The sequence below is a fragment of the Phalangium opilio genome, unplaced genomic scaffold (genome assembly GCF_054372755.1).
Source record: "Phalangium opilio isolate 3A_F unplaced genomic scaffold, DU_Popi_V2 ptg000118l_1, whole genome shotgun sequence".
NCBI lineage: Eukaryota > Metazoa > Arthropoda > Arachnida > Opiliones > Phalangiidae > Phalangium > Phalangium opilio.
Window position 1 is genome coordinate 892648 of NW_028324211.1, and position 18358 is coordinate 911005.

At 39.5% G+C, this 18358-nt stretch overlaps 1 protein-coding gene across 1 annotated transcript; it reads left to right on the forward strand.

Annotated features, from left to right (window-relative positions):
• The first annotated feature begins 12126 nt into the window (after positions 1-12126).
• On the forward strand, positions 12127-12836 carry LOC149622781 (protein regulator of cytokinesis 1-like). Its single transcript, XM_089853514.1, has 2 exons — positions 12127-12628; positions 12793-12836. Exons 1-2 carry the CDS (start codon positions 12127-12129, stop codon positions 12834-12836), a joined length of 546 nt encoding a protein of 181 aa, XP_089709640.1.
• The last annotated feature ends 5522 nt before the right edge of the window (positions 12837-18358 follow it).

Below are 18358 nucleotides of genomic sequence, written 5' to 3' on the forward strand. Positions count from 1 at the left end.
CAAACATTGCAGGTAAGTACACATATTGTCAGACATAATTTCCGATTAATGGAAGCCGCTGAGATATTATTTTAAAGACTCAATTAGTTTGTCGCGTTTCGCGAAAAGTATTTAGGTTTCTAGCTACTCTCTAACTCGCGTCTATGGGATGTACGTGTTATGTATAAAAGTATGTGAAAATAAATATAGATTTATTTTCTCAATATTTTTATATTGTACAATTCGGTGGGTTACGAATTAGGGAAACCAAAAGTTCATTGTTCACATAGGAAAGCTTACAAAAAGCAATCATCAGGCGCGACGTCTACATTGAAACGTCACCTAGAAAGTGCGCATCAACAACAAATAAACCCTGAAAGAGAAAGACCAGAAGATGGTCAACAGTCAATTAAGAGGTTCGTGAGAAGTGATGATAGTCAGCCAATCCCGGTGAGTTCGCCAAGGCCACACTCCCACAAGACACGTTCTCAGTCAACCAATGTTATTTATTATATACCTGTTTTTTTTAGGTCTTGACCTCGGAAAATGTTAGAAAATTAATTCTTGAATTTGTACTCCTTACTGACCAGCCATTTAGTGTGGTTGAAGAAACCTCTTTTCGGAGGTTGTTATCATTGCTGAAGCCAGATATTTCTATTCCTTCGCGTCACACAATTCGACGTGATCTTTCTTCAAGATATTCATTGGAGAAGAATAAAATGGTGGCACTACTCAAGGTACTACAATATATATTATTTACATATACTACTTTTAGTTATACTCTTTTGTAGAGTCTTCCAGGAAAACTTTTATTTATTGTGGATTGCTGGACATCTTCTAACCAGTTTGCTTTTCAAGGAGTAATAGTACAAGGTGTTACAGAATCCTGGGAAATTTTTAGTGTCCCTCTAGATCTGACAATTTTGGAAAGTCCTCACTCTGGAGCAAATCTTGCACATACTTTAATGGTTGTTCTTGAAGACTTCGATTTGCTTCCAAAAATCCTTTCGGTGACGTCAGATAACGCGTCAAACATGGATACTTTTTTCCAACATTTTCAGAACCGTATGCTTGAAAAGGTATCACATAACCTGATTCATTCGTCCTTTATTTGTAATTAACAAGTGCGTCGACCTTTTTACATCTTCGCCATGAAAAAAAGGGTTTTGAGTTTGACGCTTCTAACTTTCGAGTTCGTTGTTTGGCACATATTATGAATTTATGCTGTCAAGATGCTCTAGAAACTTTAAAGGATAAATCTGCACATGATGATGCTTACTCTTGCAATGAAGAGAGAGCGGACAGCTCGAGTATTCCAGTCTTGACAAAGGCAATTCACCAATTACGCTTTGCGTTTTTTATCTTTTTAATAAATTTTTTCTCACTTCACATTACCTCAGCTGAAGAAGGCAATTAAGTTTATTCGAGCTTCGCCGCAACGTAGGGAACAATTTCATCGTCAGTGTGACGCACTTAATATTAAACGCAAGGAACTTATCCTGGATGTCTCCACCAGGTGGAACTCAAGTTACTCCATGATGGAACGAGCCATGGAGTTACGCAAGGCATGTTTGACAGTTAATTCTTTACAACACACTTTGTTGCTAATAGTAAGATATTATTTTGCATATCGGAAGGCCATCGAGTGTACTCTTCGTACAGAAGCGGATTTGCTTTCATGGATTTTGAGTGAAGATGAGTGGATCGTAGTACAAAAGATGATGGATCTGCTGAAGGTAAGGAGATAAATTGGATCTCCTAACTTAAGCTGCGGTTAATTTGTTTCATCTTCTTTCCAAAAGTGAAGAGTTGGTTTATTCTACTTTTAGCCATTTCTGGAGATGACTGAGTTACTTTCTTCACAAGCATTTCCCACGATATCATTTTGTGCGCTAGTATACGTTCAATTATTCGAGCACCTTGAAAATTATAAACTTGATGCTAAACGAGGTTTGAAAGGAAAAGATCCTAAAACTGGAATGGTTTATCCTGAGTGGCTGAGAAATGCTGCTTACAAGGCATATGAGAAACTCGATAAATACTACCCTTCTTCAGACGGTCTAGTATATGTTGTTGGAACTGGTAAGGTTACGAATCGAAATAATTTTAGGTTAATAATTACTATACAATTTGAATTTCATATGTTTTCATTAAGTACTTGATCCAAGATGCAAAATGGAGTGGTTTAGATTAGCAGGGTTCCAAAAACAAGTTGTCAACCAATACAAAAGGTACTTACTAACGGGAAATTTAAATAGTAGGTTTCACCGTTTTATTTGATGTAACAAGTCAGGTGACCTCGTATTGGAAAGATAATTACAATAAATCAGATGCTGGGACGTTCGAAGATGAAGAAAGAAACACAGATTCATCCGATTTATTTCTAAGACTTAAAAAAAAACTAAGCAAAGCTGATAAAAAGGATGAGCTTGAAAGGTACCTGGTAGAACCAACGGTGAACCCTTCAACATTAAAAGGTGGTGCTTTAGAATGGTGGAAGGTACACACAGTTTGCAATTTTACGCTCTAATTGGTGCCACGGTATCGCTGTTTATTACAAGTTATTCTATTTATTGCACGCGTTAAGGGACATGCAAGTGACTATCCTTCATTATCGAAAATGGCGCGAGATTTTTTTTCAGTGGCGGGCACTGGGGTTCCAGTAGAACGCCTGTTTTCTTCTGGGCCTGACTTGCTTTCACCACGCCGGCAGTCTTTGTGTCCCGAAACTATACGTCAGTGCATTTGCACAAAATTTTGGATAAGAGAGAAGAACCCAGTGTAAAATAATGCCATTTACAGCTGAAAAAACTTTGCTAACTATATTTTCCACGTTTAATAAATCCTCTATTTTGAAAGTTCATAGTAGCAATTTTTCTTAAACATACACATATTTGTTAACCGAGCCAGCTCGGCTCGGCTCGAAAATAATCGAGCCGAGCCGAGCTCAAGCCGAGCCAAGACCCAGCTCGGCTCGAGTCGAGCCGAGCCGCCGTTTTTTTGACTCGAGCCGAGCCGAGCTTTTAAAAAGCTCGCTCAGCTCGGCTCGTGAACAGTCCTAGGCATATCGCCTGTAAACACCTTTCTACATTATCTCTGCATAACACCTACGTGTTAGGAAAAGAATTTTGCTATTCTTCGCTGGTTTTATGAGTAAATGATTTGATGTTCTAAAACAGCGGGTTCATCCGGATCAGAAAATAGTTTCGAAAAAATCGGGAAAAAAGGAAACCGAAATGGTTCCAAGTAGTGAGGAAATATGCACTAAAATTGCTCCCAAGACAGTGGTAAATTTTTTTGGAAACAAAAGACGCTCGTCAACTAATGGAGGCTGATACAAAAAATACAGAAAAGCTGTATTGGATTATATTGCTTTAAGAGGTCACCCTCTTAGTGAAACTGAAAGTAGGTTCACAATTGGTTCACACTCGGAGTGACGGACTTTTAAATTTTTTACATTATTGCAGCTCCTGGTTTCCGCTATTTCATGGGTGAATTGAACCCTGATATAAGACCACTTTCAAGAAGAACCTTAGGAAGAGATTTAGAAAAGGCAGTGTCCCACGAAGTAGATCCTGCCCTAAAAAACGAATTGGCCTTACAACCCAATTACAGTATTCACATTATCTTGGATATTGGAGTTCCATTTCTCGCGAAGGAATAATAGGAATTAAAGTACAATTTATTAATGGTAAGTTTATAGAACTGTTTCGTACCGGTTGGAAAAATTTCGTGGGATTTGAAATACCTGCTTAAGAAATATTCCTAAACAAGCAAATTACTAAATTACTGTTATAGGCCTTTTTAGGTTCAGACCAGAACTAAAAATCTACTTTCAGTTAAAACATCTTTTCCGAATAGGTTCCCAGAATCCATATTGCAATTTGGACACCAAAGTTACTAGTAATTGCAATTGAAAAATATCATACCCGAATAAGTTTCCAGATTGCAATTTGAACTAGTTATTTATGGTTTCCACAATACTGACATGTCACGGTCGCATTTTTTTTACAGATCGTTGGCAATTGATCTCTAAAACTATTTCATTCAACTACTTTGGCGAGCGGCACACTGGGGATATCATAAGAGAAAAAGTTATAGAGTCGTTGAAAAGTATCAAAATTGACCCAATGCAGGTAACAATCGTATTTCTGCTGATACCATACAGTACTTAATTACTTTAATTGTAAAATAATTTAGTACTTTTATTTGGTTTCAAACAGCCATACGTTACGTTATCTACAGAGTGTTTCTGAAAGGTCTGTAAGGAATTATGGGGAGTTATCCTTGGGCGAATTCAAGTCAAAAATGTTCTGTGACATTTTTTGTCTGGACCACCGTTTTCAGGTTGTGTTTGGAGTGTTTTACGGATGATTTCTTAAATTTATTTAAGAAACTGGAAGATAATGATAATAAAATTTAAAGGATCATCCATAAAACACTTCAATCATAACTGTAAAACGTTGGCCCAAACGACAAAATGTCAGAACATTTTTGACTCGAAATCGTCCAAAGATCACCCCCCCCCCATAATTTTCTACAGATCTTCCAGAAACACCCTGTATAGGATTAACATATGCGTGAAAAAATCATACTTCATATCATAGCCGTTTAATCTTAGTAAAAATGAAACTTTAAAACTATAGGTAGGAAAGGTTATGGTGGACAACGCGTCCAACATAACGAAAGCTTTTAAGAATACTGTCCTTCAGTCGGTCACTCCTGAGTGGACACCATTAAGTAGGGTCTATGACACATCGGAAGAAAACTTCCCATTTGAAGAAATGGGCTTAATGAATGACGACAGTGACGATGACTCAGACGATACACTTTTAGAAAGTCGTAATTTGAGTTATAAAGGATTGGACATCCCTATTTTGGTAAATTTTATGCTAATTTTAAAATGCACCTTCCCCTGCAACAAAAATCAACTGCGGGGACAGTACGAATTTTAACTAGCTGGACGGTTTTTTGGATCGCCTGATTTGTGACTTTAAACCCTACCCTATAGTGCGAAATGTCCGCCCAGATAAGTGTCGTGCTATCCCAACGTTTACTACGGTTGATTGCAAAATGCACTTTATGGATACAAAATCGGTAAGCGAATGGACAAGAAATTTGCAATCAAACGGTCAGAAAATCAGCTGGCGAATGGACTCAAAATTGGTAGTCTAGAGGGCATGAAATTTGCAAGCAAACGGTCAGAAAATCGGCAAGCGGATGGACACAAAATCAACTGGTAAACGGTTATGAAATCGCAAGGTGAATAGACGCAAAATCGGCTTGCGGATGGACAACATAACGGCTGGCTAATGGACACGATATCGGCTGGCGAATGGACACGATATCGGCTGGCGAATGGACACGATATCGGCTGGAAAATGGACACGATATCGGCTGGCGAATGGACACGATATCGGCTGGCGAATGGACACGATATCGGCTGGAAAAATGGACACGATATCGGCTGGAAAAATGGACACGATATCGGCTGGAAAAATGGACACGATATCGGCGTGAAAAATGAACACGATATCGGGTAAAAAATGGACACGATGTCGGCTGGCGAATGGACACGATATAGGCTGGGAAAATGGACATGATATCGGCTGGAAAAATGGACACGATATCGGCTGGCGAAGGGACACGATATCGGCTGGTAAATGGACGGTTCCAAACCATTCGATCGAAAAATTAATTCTGAGGCCCCATTCGACCGAACTCCCGCAGTTATGGCAACGTTCGTAAAGTGGTAAATAGCTTCAAATGACTGCACTTAATGAAAGTGTTCATTGCCATTGAATCTCCGATAATAACAGAGGAGCAAAGAGATATGTTTTAGAACGATTTGAAGGCTTATCTAAATATAAGGGATAGATAAAATTAGCCATAATCCGTAACATTTTCTTTGATATTATTGTAAAATCATGCTTATAAAGATAAATTTATATTTAAATCTGGGTAAATTAGCATGTTACAGTTAGTTGTTGAGATATAATGGACTTTTAAATAAAGTTTTGCTTGTAGTTCAAATTTACATCAGCAGAATCGTGGAACTTTAGTGGAGAATAGGTTTCGTTATTTTGGATTTTCTAAACCTTTATTTCAACCGAAATCCTACACTTTGGGCCGTTCACGTAGAGTGTGGGAGTCGCTATGCATTGGCATTAAAGGAAACCACACATTTCCATAAACTTTTATCATTTAAAAAAAATAACATAAGTTTAGAATGAAAAACAGAACAAATTGAAGAAGTCAAACGTTGACATGATATAGATACAATTCAGATAAATTCCAACAAGCTCGACGACGTTGGAAACTCAAAAATAGAGCAGCCGGCAGATTGTTCCATTACAAGTCTAAATTTAGCACGCGCGAAGCTTAATATATCGTAACTAGTGGACTGTCTGATTAGAGTTCTGAAATAAGGAAGTCATAGACTTATTATGGGAGAGCCAGGGGAATGTTTTATTACAAGATAAAACCAAGGAAGTCAGGGACTTAAATAAGGAATAAAATAAAAACAAATGACACCTAAAACAAAACATATAATAACAATACTAATAATGGATATCAGATACTGAAATGTAGAGAAGCCGGCGGACTGTCTCATGACGATCGTCATGAGGCAGTCCGCCGGCTTCTCTATTATAAGTCTCGCATTTTCAGTTTCAGTCTGGTTATGAGACAGTCCGCCGGCTTCTCTATATTAAGTCTCGCACTTTCAGTTTTAGTTTGGTTATGAGACAGTCCGCCGGCTTCACTATATTAAGTCTCGCACTTTCAGTTTTACTTTGGTTATGAGACAGTCCGCCGGCTTCTCTATATCAAATTTTAAACTTTTAGTTTTAGTCTGGGCATGTGACAGTCCGCCGACTACTTTGTGGCGTGTTCAAGTTATACTCTTGCTTAGTTAAACGTGCGAGACTTAGGGTAGCCAGCGGATTGGCTCATAACAAGGCTAATAATTGAATGAGCGAGACTTAATATAGAAAAGCTGGCGCACTGTCTCAAAACATGAGTATAACTTGAACGCGCCACTCTTAATACAGAGAAGCCTGCGGACTGTCTCATAGCCAGACTAAAACCGAAAATGCGAGACTTGATATAGTAAAGCCAGCGGAGTCTCACAAACAAACTAAATTGAAAAAGCGAGGCTTAAAGGGACACTATTGGCCAAAATTAAGTATTTTTATTCTGATTCCTTATGTTAAAATATGCCGCCTTGAATTTTTTCTGATATTTGAAGCGCTATTTATAGTATTAAACAATATTTGAAGTTTTGTATCCAAAACATGCATTTGAATTCTGATAAAGCGACCTACCGGCCAATCAGCGCCCGCGATTTTTAATAGTCACTAACAAAGGTTTTCTCGGGCGAGTCTCATTTGCGTCGTCTGCATTAGGTTCAGAAATATGTATTCTACTTTTAGCACTCGAAAGAAAGACGCGTTTTCGATCGTCTAACGATAAGCGGATTAGGAACTTTAGTAATTAGCAGGTTTATGCTTTTATACGTTTCACTTAAACTCAAATTACCCTCGTAATCTTATTATATTAAAATGTGGCGGGCCGTATTTTGTTGTATATCTTGAGTGTCTAGTTATTAGCCTTTGGAATGGGAAGATCTGTGTTCTTAGATTATTGTTTCTATTATTTTTTGTGATCTTCGAGATGGAAAAAATTAAAAAAACCCATCTTTTACACCTCAGCAGTGTCAAGCTGCAACACAATTACTATCCTCCTCAAACTTTAGCAGACGACGGGCACCGCGGAGTCACTGGTAACGAGCCCACTCTAAAAAAATACTTATTTTGCGCACTTGGGAACTCGGCTTTTCCTGTTTGAAGCAGACAACATACCACTTAATATTTTCTAACCCTCACGGGATTGGCTGATTTGGCTCTATCCCTAAAGAGATTTTTATTGGCCGGTAGGTAAGTGCGCTAAAATCGAGACCCATTGCTAAGCCTAACAAATTTTAAAAAATTTAATTTTCATTGAAAAAATTGTTTGAAAAATCAGAAAAAAATTTGAGACTTCATATTTATTTGAAATGAACCAGGAAAAATAAAAACATGGCACTAAGATTTTCAAACTTAAACTGAAAACGCAAGATTTGATGTAGTAAAACCAGCGGACTGTCTCATAAACAGACTAAAACTGAAAATGCGAGGCTAAATTTAGAGAAGCCGGCGGACTGTCTCATAACAAGACTATAACTGAAAATCCGAGGCTTAATACAGAGAAGCCAGCAGACTGTCTCATAACTAGAATAAACCTGAAAATGCGAGTCATAATATAGTCAAGCCGGCGGACTGTCCCATATCAAGATTAAAACTGAAAATCCGAGACTTAATATAGTCAAGCCGGCGGAATGTTTCAAAACAATACTAAAACTTGGTCGCGCCTGATTTAATATAATCTAGAGTAAGAAAAACAGGCTAAATTTAGAGCATTCGGAAGACTGTCAGCCGACTTATAAAATTATTAATAATAATGGACTGTTAACATTATTGCTTTTCGGCTTGTGTTTACGTGTATTATCAGTCCCGAGTTTTTAGGACACCTAGCGAACACACGGACAGTTAAAAGACTGTACTGTGGAGCCCATGTGCTACTGGGGTTATTAAATAAACAGGAGTGTCAGAAAATGAAATATCTCAAATATTACTTCAATGGGATAGAATTAGTTGTGTGGCACATACAATTCAACTTGTTGTTCATGACGCAGAAAAGGGAGATTTGGAAGCTGCTAAAACTATTCAACAGTGTAAAGACATAATTTTTTTAGAAACTCGAACTTCTACTATGGACTTTTAAAGAAAGCAGCAAACAAGACACTTTCTGGATATAACAAAACGAGATGGGACTCTACTCTAACATCCATAAATGATATTTACGAGGTATATGTTTTCATCGTATTGTTTTTCACTGATTACATTTTGCACAGGGTTGAACAAAGTTAATTATTTCTACTCCTGCCTACGGCTTGTTGGTAGAAAAATAGCATTTATAATGATGCACTTATATATCAATAGATTTTTTCCGATGTGCAACAATTACTGCTAAGGGCGAGCAATGACCAAAAACTACAAAAGAAGGACAAATAGAGGTTCCCAAAAATAACTTCAAGTAATTAACTAGACCACTAATAAATTTTACCAGGCGAATCCTTCGAAACTTTACGCACCTCCCCCTTTACAGTTCAATGATCTTTCCCAATTAGAACATACATGTCATTATAAGTTGAATCGAGGCAAATTAACTTGATGTTCCCTCTTCACCATCCCTTTAACGGCTAAAGCTGAACCCATAGAAATCGGCAAAATTATTTATTTTTATTAGGCCTGCAATTGGAGAGATAATAGCGCTACTCAAACCAATCCACGAAGTAACAAAGATGGTACAATCGGCAACCAAATCCACATCTGCCATTGTACAATCATTAATAGTATACACGTATGGAAAAATCAACAAAGTCCAGTGTTCAAGATATTTTGAGATGAAAAAGTTGCTTTTGAATGGAATAAAAACTCGATTTGAAGCCAGACTGTGTAAAGATGAATCGTTCACTGCGGCCACAATTCTAAACCCAGCAATTAAACTGGGGCTTTCTGAAAGTGAGTTTTTTTACTTCATTACAACGAAACGCGCAAAGTTTTGCCTTAAAATTTGTGGGGCACATGCAAGAAAATATGATAACCCGATTCAGAACAAAATTATACTAACCCAAAGTTCAACGACTAAACTTTTTTTACATACTCAAATTACCAAAAATATATCTTAGCATGTTATGCGTATAGCAGGGTTCTAAATTTACTCTCTGCACTCTTAATTTAGTAATCTTCAAATATAGCTGGTTTATCGTCAAGAAAAATGACGAAATATTAAAAACTGTTCAAATTTGAAACGATATTATGAACTGTTAATGTTTTTTTTTAAATTCTTAATCCTGTTCCTTAATATCAATACAGATGCACTGGCGAAAAATCTTGGTTTACCAACAATTGAAGAGGCACGAGAAGCCCTTATCAATCAGCTAAACTATTATGTCCCAGATGATGAAAATCTCCATGTAGATTCTGGTGAAACAGAACTGGATAGAAATGACTGTCATGAAGGCAATGATGATAAAGTAGAAGATAAAGGTATTTTTTTTTCTAAAAACTATCGCTATCGTAACCTCTATATGGGTAACCTTCCATAGATGGCTTTAAGTGTTTTCTTGAAATAATTTCCCAAAAAACTCGACTAAATACATGCCAGTCCAAAGTGTCCGAGATAGAAGCGTATTTAAAAGAAGCGTTTTCTGATACACAAAACCTTGAAAATCCAATAATATATTGGAAAAACAAAGATTTATTTCCTAGGTAATATTATTCAATGCCATAATTTACATCGACTGTATATAGCTATACGAAAAACGTTACAGGCTCAGTAAATTGGACAGAATTCTTCTGGCAATTCCAGCCTCGTCATGGGACGTGGAACGACTTTTTAGTGTTGCCGGATTCATCAAAAATACAAGGAGAAACCGTTTAAAGCCAGATGTTGTAGAGCGGCTAATTCTCTACCGGGAAAGTCGAATGGCTCATGTAATGAGCAAGCCGGATGTTTTGGAGAAGCGGCAAACACCCCTAGATCCTGCATAAAAAGGCAGAAATAAAAATATCTATTTTTTCACGCAAGTTTTAATCCTTAATTACACGCTGCTCAAAAAACGTTGACGTCTACCGTCTACGGTCCTATAGTTTAATCTACCCTTTGTGCTCTGATTTCAATCTCTCCGCGGTCTGTAGCCTATCGGTGCAGAAGATAATTGCTTTAAAATTTGGTATCCATAGAATATGTAGAATCAATTTTAAGGCTTAAACACATATAAATCTATTTTCATTTAAACAAGTTCCTTCTTTATGGTAAGTACCTGCCGGTTCTAATATGCAAGTTATTCTACCTTAAATTGACACCGCGCAGAAAGCCAATCTAGCGTTCGGCGTGCTATCGAAACAGAGAAATAAATGACTAAATAAAACTGAAAGAAGTGGTGATATAGTGAGTTTTTTACAAATGAGATGAGTGAGATACAATAAGAATATCAGAAATGAGATGAGATGAATGGTGGTACATAGAGAATTTCATAAATGAGATACAACAGGCGGTTATACTGTACGAAATTTTTAATTGAGAAGAGTACCAACACGATTACAATTTAAAATGAGATGAGATGAGCTTTGAAAAGAGCTCATTAATGTGAGCTTTGACAATGAGTCGAGCGGTAAAATATATGAAGAACGCCAGAAATAAATGAAAAGAAAAAAAAAGAGAAGCCCTAAAATTTTAATGAGATGATATTTGGTATTGAATTGAGAGCGAAATATGATATGAGCGTCATAAGCTATTGAGTTAACAAAAACTATAAAGAGTGGTGAGCTTCGAGTATCGAAAAAACCAGTTGAAATGAGATGAGAGGAAACCCATAAATTCCTTGTGGAAATGTGCCCAATAATTGAGAGCTGACGGACTTGGTTTATGGAAGAGCGGAGAGCACTGTGAGCTCGCCATATTTTTTTGTGTCAGTGTGAGGCAAGAGCTTTTTGTGCCATTTATTTACTAGAGTAATTGAGCAGAGAGCAGCGCCATCTTGGAGAACACGCACATATTATTTTATGAGAGGAGAGGCTATGACAAATATATTGTAAAAGAAAGCGGAGAAGAGTAGCTACACTTTTTCGCAAAACCAAAAGTGAGCGAGAGCTGAGAGCTCCTACTCTCTGAGTAAATACTCGTGAGCGTGAGCGTGAGAAAATGAAAAATCAGGAAAATGCCCATCACTGGGTTGGAATTTATTATAATAGCGTACCAACCTCCGTAATTTTAAGTTGTAAAGCTAGGTGTTTCTCTAATTTGGGAATGGGTTAGTGATCACTTGAATGTGTAGTGAAATCATTTCTAAGAGAGTCAGCAACGTAATGCCCTTGATTCTGACTGTTAATACTTAGTAATGGACGTTTAGTTATTGAGTTAGTTATGTTTAAGACATAAAAATTGTTTAGTCTCTGACATAGCTGCAAATTATCTCCCAAACGTTTCTGAAGTATCACTTTTTCTTTTCGTAGTTTCAATCTTGTCGACAAGATAACTAAAATGCTAGCCGAATCCCAAAAAACCTTAAGCGACACAAGGGCCAAGATTGGCTTATGTGAAAAGGACCAAATGGTTAGACTGCAAAACGTCTTCAAATATCACCAAGACCTGCAACGTCAAATGGTAAACGAGGAGAAAGATCTGCGTGTTCGAATGGAAACCTTCCTTAAAGAGTTAGAAAACAAGTACCACAATCTCTGCCAAGAATTAATAGTGTTCCCGTTCTACGATTTTAACGACATGGGAAACATGGGACTCCTAGAACAGGAGTTCCATTTGAAAAGAAGAGTCGAAAGGCTTTTGAAGGAAAAGTACCAACGTATGGAGCAGCTAACCAGTTTGCTCAAGGATGAACGAGAACTCAGCCAGCTTCTTGGCATGCCTCCAATTGATAATGGAACAGCCAGAACTGGAGACGAGGATCTCGATGAGGCCAAAGTTCCTTCCAAAGAACAATTGAATGAAAAAAAAACAACTTATTCTGATGTTACAAGAAGAAAAGGTAAAAACATTTTTATGAACTCGAGGTATTCAATGATAAGTTCCATACTTTCTATCATTGTATTCGTTGATAATACTCTACCAGAATATCTTCTATGATTAAATGACAAAATCCAAAAGATAATGTCGCCATCTAGTATTTAACAAATTTCTTTTTTATTGCAGCGGCCTCATCCCTGAAGCCGTTGCAGACGATGACGGAGGGCTGAGCACCCTAGTCCACTTTGGGACTATGTTCAGCCCGCCGCCATCAAAGCCCCTCCTCCTTTCTTACTCTATCCATAAAAAACCCCCGTTCTAAAAATCAAACCGAGGCGAAAAGGAACGCCGGTTTGTTTCATATAGTTTAGTTCGCCTATTTGTTTCTGCGGATCAGTTCGTTTTGTGATTCTCACGGGACCAGGCACGGGTCCATTTCGGTTAAAGTATTTTTGAACGAAATAAATTGTATTCCGCGTGTATCGCGATTCCAATTTTGGATCTCGATTAATTTTTGACAGTTAAATTACTTTGACATAATAAAGAGTTATTCAAAGATCAACCAAAAGGTATGTTTATTTTCCTTTAAAGCAAATTCCCTTATGGGACGATAGTGACGGTTTTGAGTTAGGCCTACACAACTCCCCTCGCTATTGTACACAAGGGACTTGTAGCGCGAACCCCTCCAACGACCGGCCGATAATTCTTTTTCCGAGGGGGAACCATTACATAAACACTCCCGAATCGTGCCCAAATTTAAAATTATACCGTGAAAGACAAGATACAGAATCCTCCTCAGCTTCGGACAATAATTCGGAATCCTCAGAGTCAACCTTACAGTTAGCTAAGCCTAACCTCGCGGTCGCGAATATTATACGCCCCCCTAGATTGAGCGATTTAAATATGGCATATGCCCAAAACCAAGGTGACGATTCCCCATGGGACGATAATCTGGATTTAACCCCATACTGCAATACGCAGGAACAAGGAACTGGACATGAGAATAATTTAGCCCTATTTGAAAGTATGAGTCAAAGTTATTACCCCCAGGGGAATAACCTCGTTAGAAAAAGACACAAGGGGAGTACCCCAGATTTAGTTGCGTTAAGTGGGATAACGAGACCCAGTCTACTCAAACCAGACCCACCCAAACAAACGGAAGAGGTTAAATTAAATTCATACGCCAGGGCAAAGCATACTCTGAATAGTTTGGTTTCCTCAAAACAAAATATACCACAAGCCACGTCAAATGCAAATATTTCGCCAGTCACAGTAACTACTATCGCCCCCAGTGGGTCATTTCCACGTAGAAGTTCGGTCACATATACAAATGCCCCTAGTAGGCCAAATAGACCCAATCCAATAAACCCTGGACAAACCCAGAACCCTACGGGACATATTACACAGGGCATTCCCCAGTCCCCTCCTAGAGGACAACCTCAAGGTACACAAGGTACTAGTCAGCCCCAAGGGACATCAAACCCTCATCCCCAGAGTAGTCCAAATACTGGAGGTGCCCAGCAGGCAGCCTTCCTAGCGTCAGTCCTACAATCCTATCAAACCTGGCAGTATCAAGTCAGGGTAACGTAAAGGGTTTAGAACCCCCTGAGAGATTAGCTTTTTACGGTAGAAAACACGAAAGTGTCCCCGAGTTTCTTAAACAATTCGAAGAATACGCCAACTTCTATAAACTAAGTGACGAAGATAAGATGCTTTTCAGGCCCCTCCTGTTAAGGGACAACGCCCTCTATTGGTATCGTTCCCTCCCCCAAGGAGTAGATTGAGCAGAATTTAAGAGACGAATGAAGCATCATTATAGAGTTAAGGATGAGGGAGCTAAGGCCCGAATAGCTTTACATAATAGACGACAAGGACAAAATGAATCCATCGACGAGTTCTTTGGCTATTTCGTGAGGGTAAATCAGAATTTACGTCCCCCAAAACCGGAAGATGAACTACTCATAATAATGAAACAAAATTTAAGAATGGAGTATAAGAGGTTACTAATGGTTCTACCAGCGCAAACGTTATCCGAATTGCACGATGTATGCCTACAGATAGAACAAACTTTTGAGTTAGATCAACCCCTCTCATCCCAAGACAACCCAAATTCTGTCACACAACAACAGCCACCTATGCAACAGGCCTTGAGATATATAGCACCCAAAACTAAAGTAAACCCTCAGTACTCGGGTGTACAACCAACAGCTTCCCCTACACCTGGTTATTCCCAGACAGGGACGAATCAAGGGTACATCCCGAATATGGGAACTCATACTAACAGGGACATCCCGCATGGGAACACTAACATCCCCCCATCAGGAGGGCTATTACAACCCTCCCCCTGTCCAAAATGATCCCCAAAACTATCCGAATCAAAATTATCGAGCTCCTTTCCCGAGGCCCAGTCCCCAACCAAGGCAAAACCACCTTGCATCAAGACCTCGACGAAGAAGAAGCCTACCCCGAGATTTTCCTCAGCAAACTAGGGTCTTTGAGGGAAGGAATCTTAAAGTTGAGCCTCGAGAGAACCAACCTCAACAAAATGAAATGCAACTCGTCCCAAGACGTCCGCAGAATCAAGTCCAGGAGAACCAAGATCCTCCGAGAGTCACTCAGGACGACCGACCAGTCACTTGTTTCAACTGCGGTGACTTACGTCACTATGCCAGTGAATGTCCGTCACCAAGGGTGGAGAGACAAAGAGGTCCGTTTCCGAGAAACGCCAACTCGGGGGGGAATCCCAGAGGACGTCTCCCTCCCGCCAACCAATAGTCCCACAGGAAGAAAACCGAATTGTGGCAAGACCACCGTTACAATTGGCAACAATTCGACGAAGAAGAAGACCCAGCAAAAGAAGTCCACACCTAATAAACATTAACTTTGAACATACAACCCTACAAACTAGAATAGATAATGGTGCAGAAGTTTCCATGATTAGTTTAGACCAATGGCGGGCCATACAAAGATTTCGAGATGTCAGATTAGAACCGAACTCGGAAAAATCAGAGTGTATCTTAATGGGAAATGGACAATACTCTTTCACTAAAGGCTCTACCGTATTAGAATTTGACATTAAACAAGATATAACGAGGAGGTTTAGTCAAGAGTTCCCTTCACTTCTCTGCGATGCAATCATAGGCCAAGATTTTCTAGAAGACTGGAAAACCATTATCGATTTTGGAAATTTAACTTGTAGCCTTGATGGACTATTATTGAAACTCGTAGACGTATCAGAAGATAAGCTTCCTCCCTCACCTCAAATGGTTTCTAGCTTCAACGAAGCAGTTGAATCAACCTCTCTCTTATAAAAGCAGAAGAGAGAGTTGAAATAACTCCTTCTCCGATTTCCGGAACTCTTTAGTGATAAGTTAGGAAGAACCAGCTCAGTGGTCAATGAAATACACACAGGGACTGCTAAGCCTATACAAAAAAGACCATACCGAAATGTGATGCCAAGGAAAAAATCATCGAACAAAGCATCTATGACATGCTCATGGATGGGATAATCAAACCTTCGACGTCACCATGGGCCTCGCCAGTAGTGATCCTAGAGCAAGACGACGGATCCGGCACAGGCAAGAAGAAATACCGTTTCTGCATCGATGTCAGAGAATTAAATTCCATCACCGCCAAGGATCCCTATCCGATTCCGAGAATGGACGAAACTCTCAGTAAATTGGGAAAACCCAAATATCACCGCGTTGGATTTGAAATCGGGATATTGGCAAGTTGAAATGGAACCAGGAAGTGCGCCAAAGACAGCTTTCATAACGCACGCGGGAAAATACGAATTTAACGTATTACCGTTCGGATTTTGCAACGCGCCAAGTACCTTCCAACGCCTAATGGATGAAGTCTTCCGAGATGGAGAAAAATTCGCTATCGTCGTGTACCTCGACGACATTCTTATTGCCTCCGAGACATGGAAAGAGCAGAAGAACGCTCTGCAGTACGTAATGAATAAACTAAAGAACAGTGGCTCAACCCTTCAGTTGAAGAAATGCCGCTTCGCCCAATCGGAAGCAGTCGTCCTTGGACATGTAATCAACGAAACCGGAATTTACATAGATCCTTCTAAGGTTGATGCAATCAAGAAATTTCCTCAGTCAAAGACTCTAAGACAACTCCAAAGATTCCTTGGAATGGCCGGATGGCATCAAAGGTTCATACCTCATTATTCAAAGATAGCCACCCCCCTCAATCAATTGAAGAAGAAAGGTGTCAAGTTCACATTGGGTCCCGACCAAGAGGAATCTTTTAAGAGAATCAAAGACGCCATTTGCAGCTCACCTCCATTGGCCGCGTATAAACCGGATGCGCCAAGCATTTTGACAACAGATGCGTCAGATGCCGGCTTAGGTGCAATGCTATCTCAGATTCAAGACGGAATCGAAGTCCCAATCGCTTACTCTAGTAGAAATCTTCGAAACGCTGAAGCAAAGTACAGTACTTCCGAAAAGGAGTGTCTAGCAATATATTGGGCCATTGGACATTTCCGCCCGTACCTGGAAAGTAAAGCTTTTACAGTCGTAACAGACCACAAGGCGTTACAATGGCTATTTGGACTCAAAGAACCGAACTCAAAACTCGTCAGATGGGCGATGTATCTACAAACGTTCGATTTCAAGGTTCAACATAAGAAAGGAGTAGAAAACGTCGTGGCAGACGCCCTTTCGCGAGCTCCAATAGGACTGTTCGCCATGTCAATAGCCTCCACCATGGAAGAGGAAAATCAAGACACATCATCTGAAGAGTCGAACGCACCATCAGATCATTCACACGTCGCGTATATTTTACCACCATATCCACACGCGAATTTTCATATCTTTGATCGCGATGATATCATTACCACTCAAGGGGAAGATCCTGTTATTCGAGAAGTCATTGAACAATTGAGAGAAGATAATCCTCCAGACAACTCAGATTACGAGATGGAAAACAATCTCATTTACCGAAAAGCGTCAGGAGTTCGTCCAACGCGGATCTACCTACCTCAATCTCTCAGAAGAGAAGCTATGAGACTTTTGCATGATCATCCTCTGTCTGCCCGTAGAGGTAAATACAAGACGCGAGAAAAAGTCGGACATAGATACTGGTAGCCTGAACTCGACAAGGACGTCAGGCAATATGTCAAGGAGTGAGTCCTATGCCAACCGTATAAGGTCAGTAACCGCAAGACACCTGGCCTTATGATATCTACAGTTCCGACTGGACCCTTCGACAAAATAGGAGTTGATATCATGGGACCCTTTCCAATCAGTAGAAGAGGATACAAATTTCTACTCGTCTTTACGGATTACATGACAAAATTCATCGAACTAATCCCTTTAAAAAAATAACAGCCGTAGCATGCGCCCTCGCACTGAAGAACTTCGTATGTCGATGGGGAGCACCGAAGCAAATACTAAGCGACAGAGGGACTCAGTTCGTGTCCTCTCTATGGCACAATACGTGCAAATTATTCAACATTGGACCAATTCACACTTCGCCGTATCACCCTCAGTCGAACATCAATGAGCGGGTAAACCGAGTCCTCGGAGAAACCATTTCCATATACGGAGAAACCATTTCCATATATGTAGAGAACAATCACAGAACATGGGATGAAACCCTGAACGCTCTTGCGTTCGCGATAAACTCAGCTCCCACGAAACGACTAAAAGATCTCCCTTTTACTTAAACATGGGACGAGAACCGAGACATCGACATAGGGATGCCCCTCGAGGAATTTGAAGGTCGTTCGGAGACC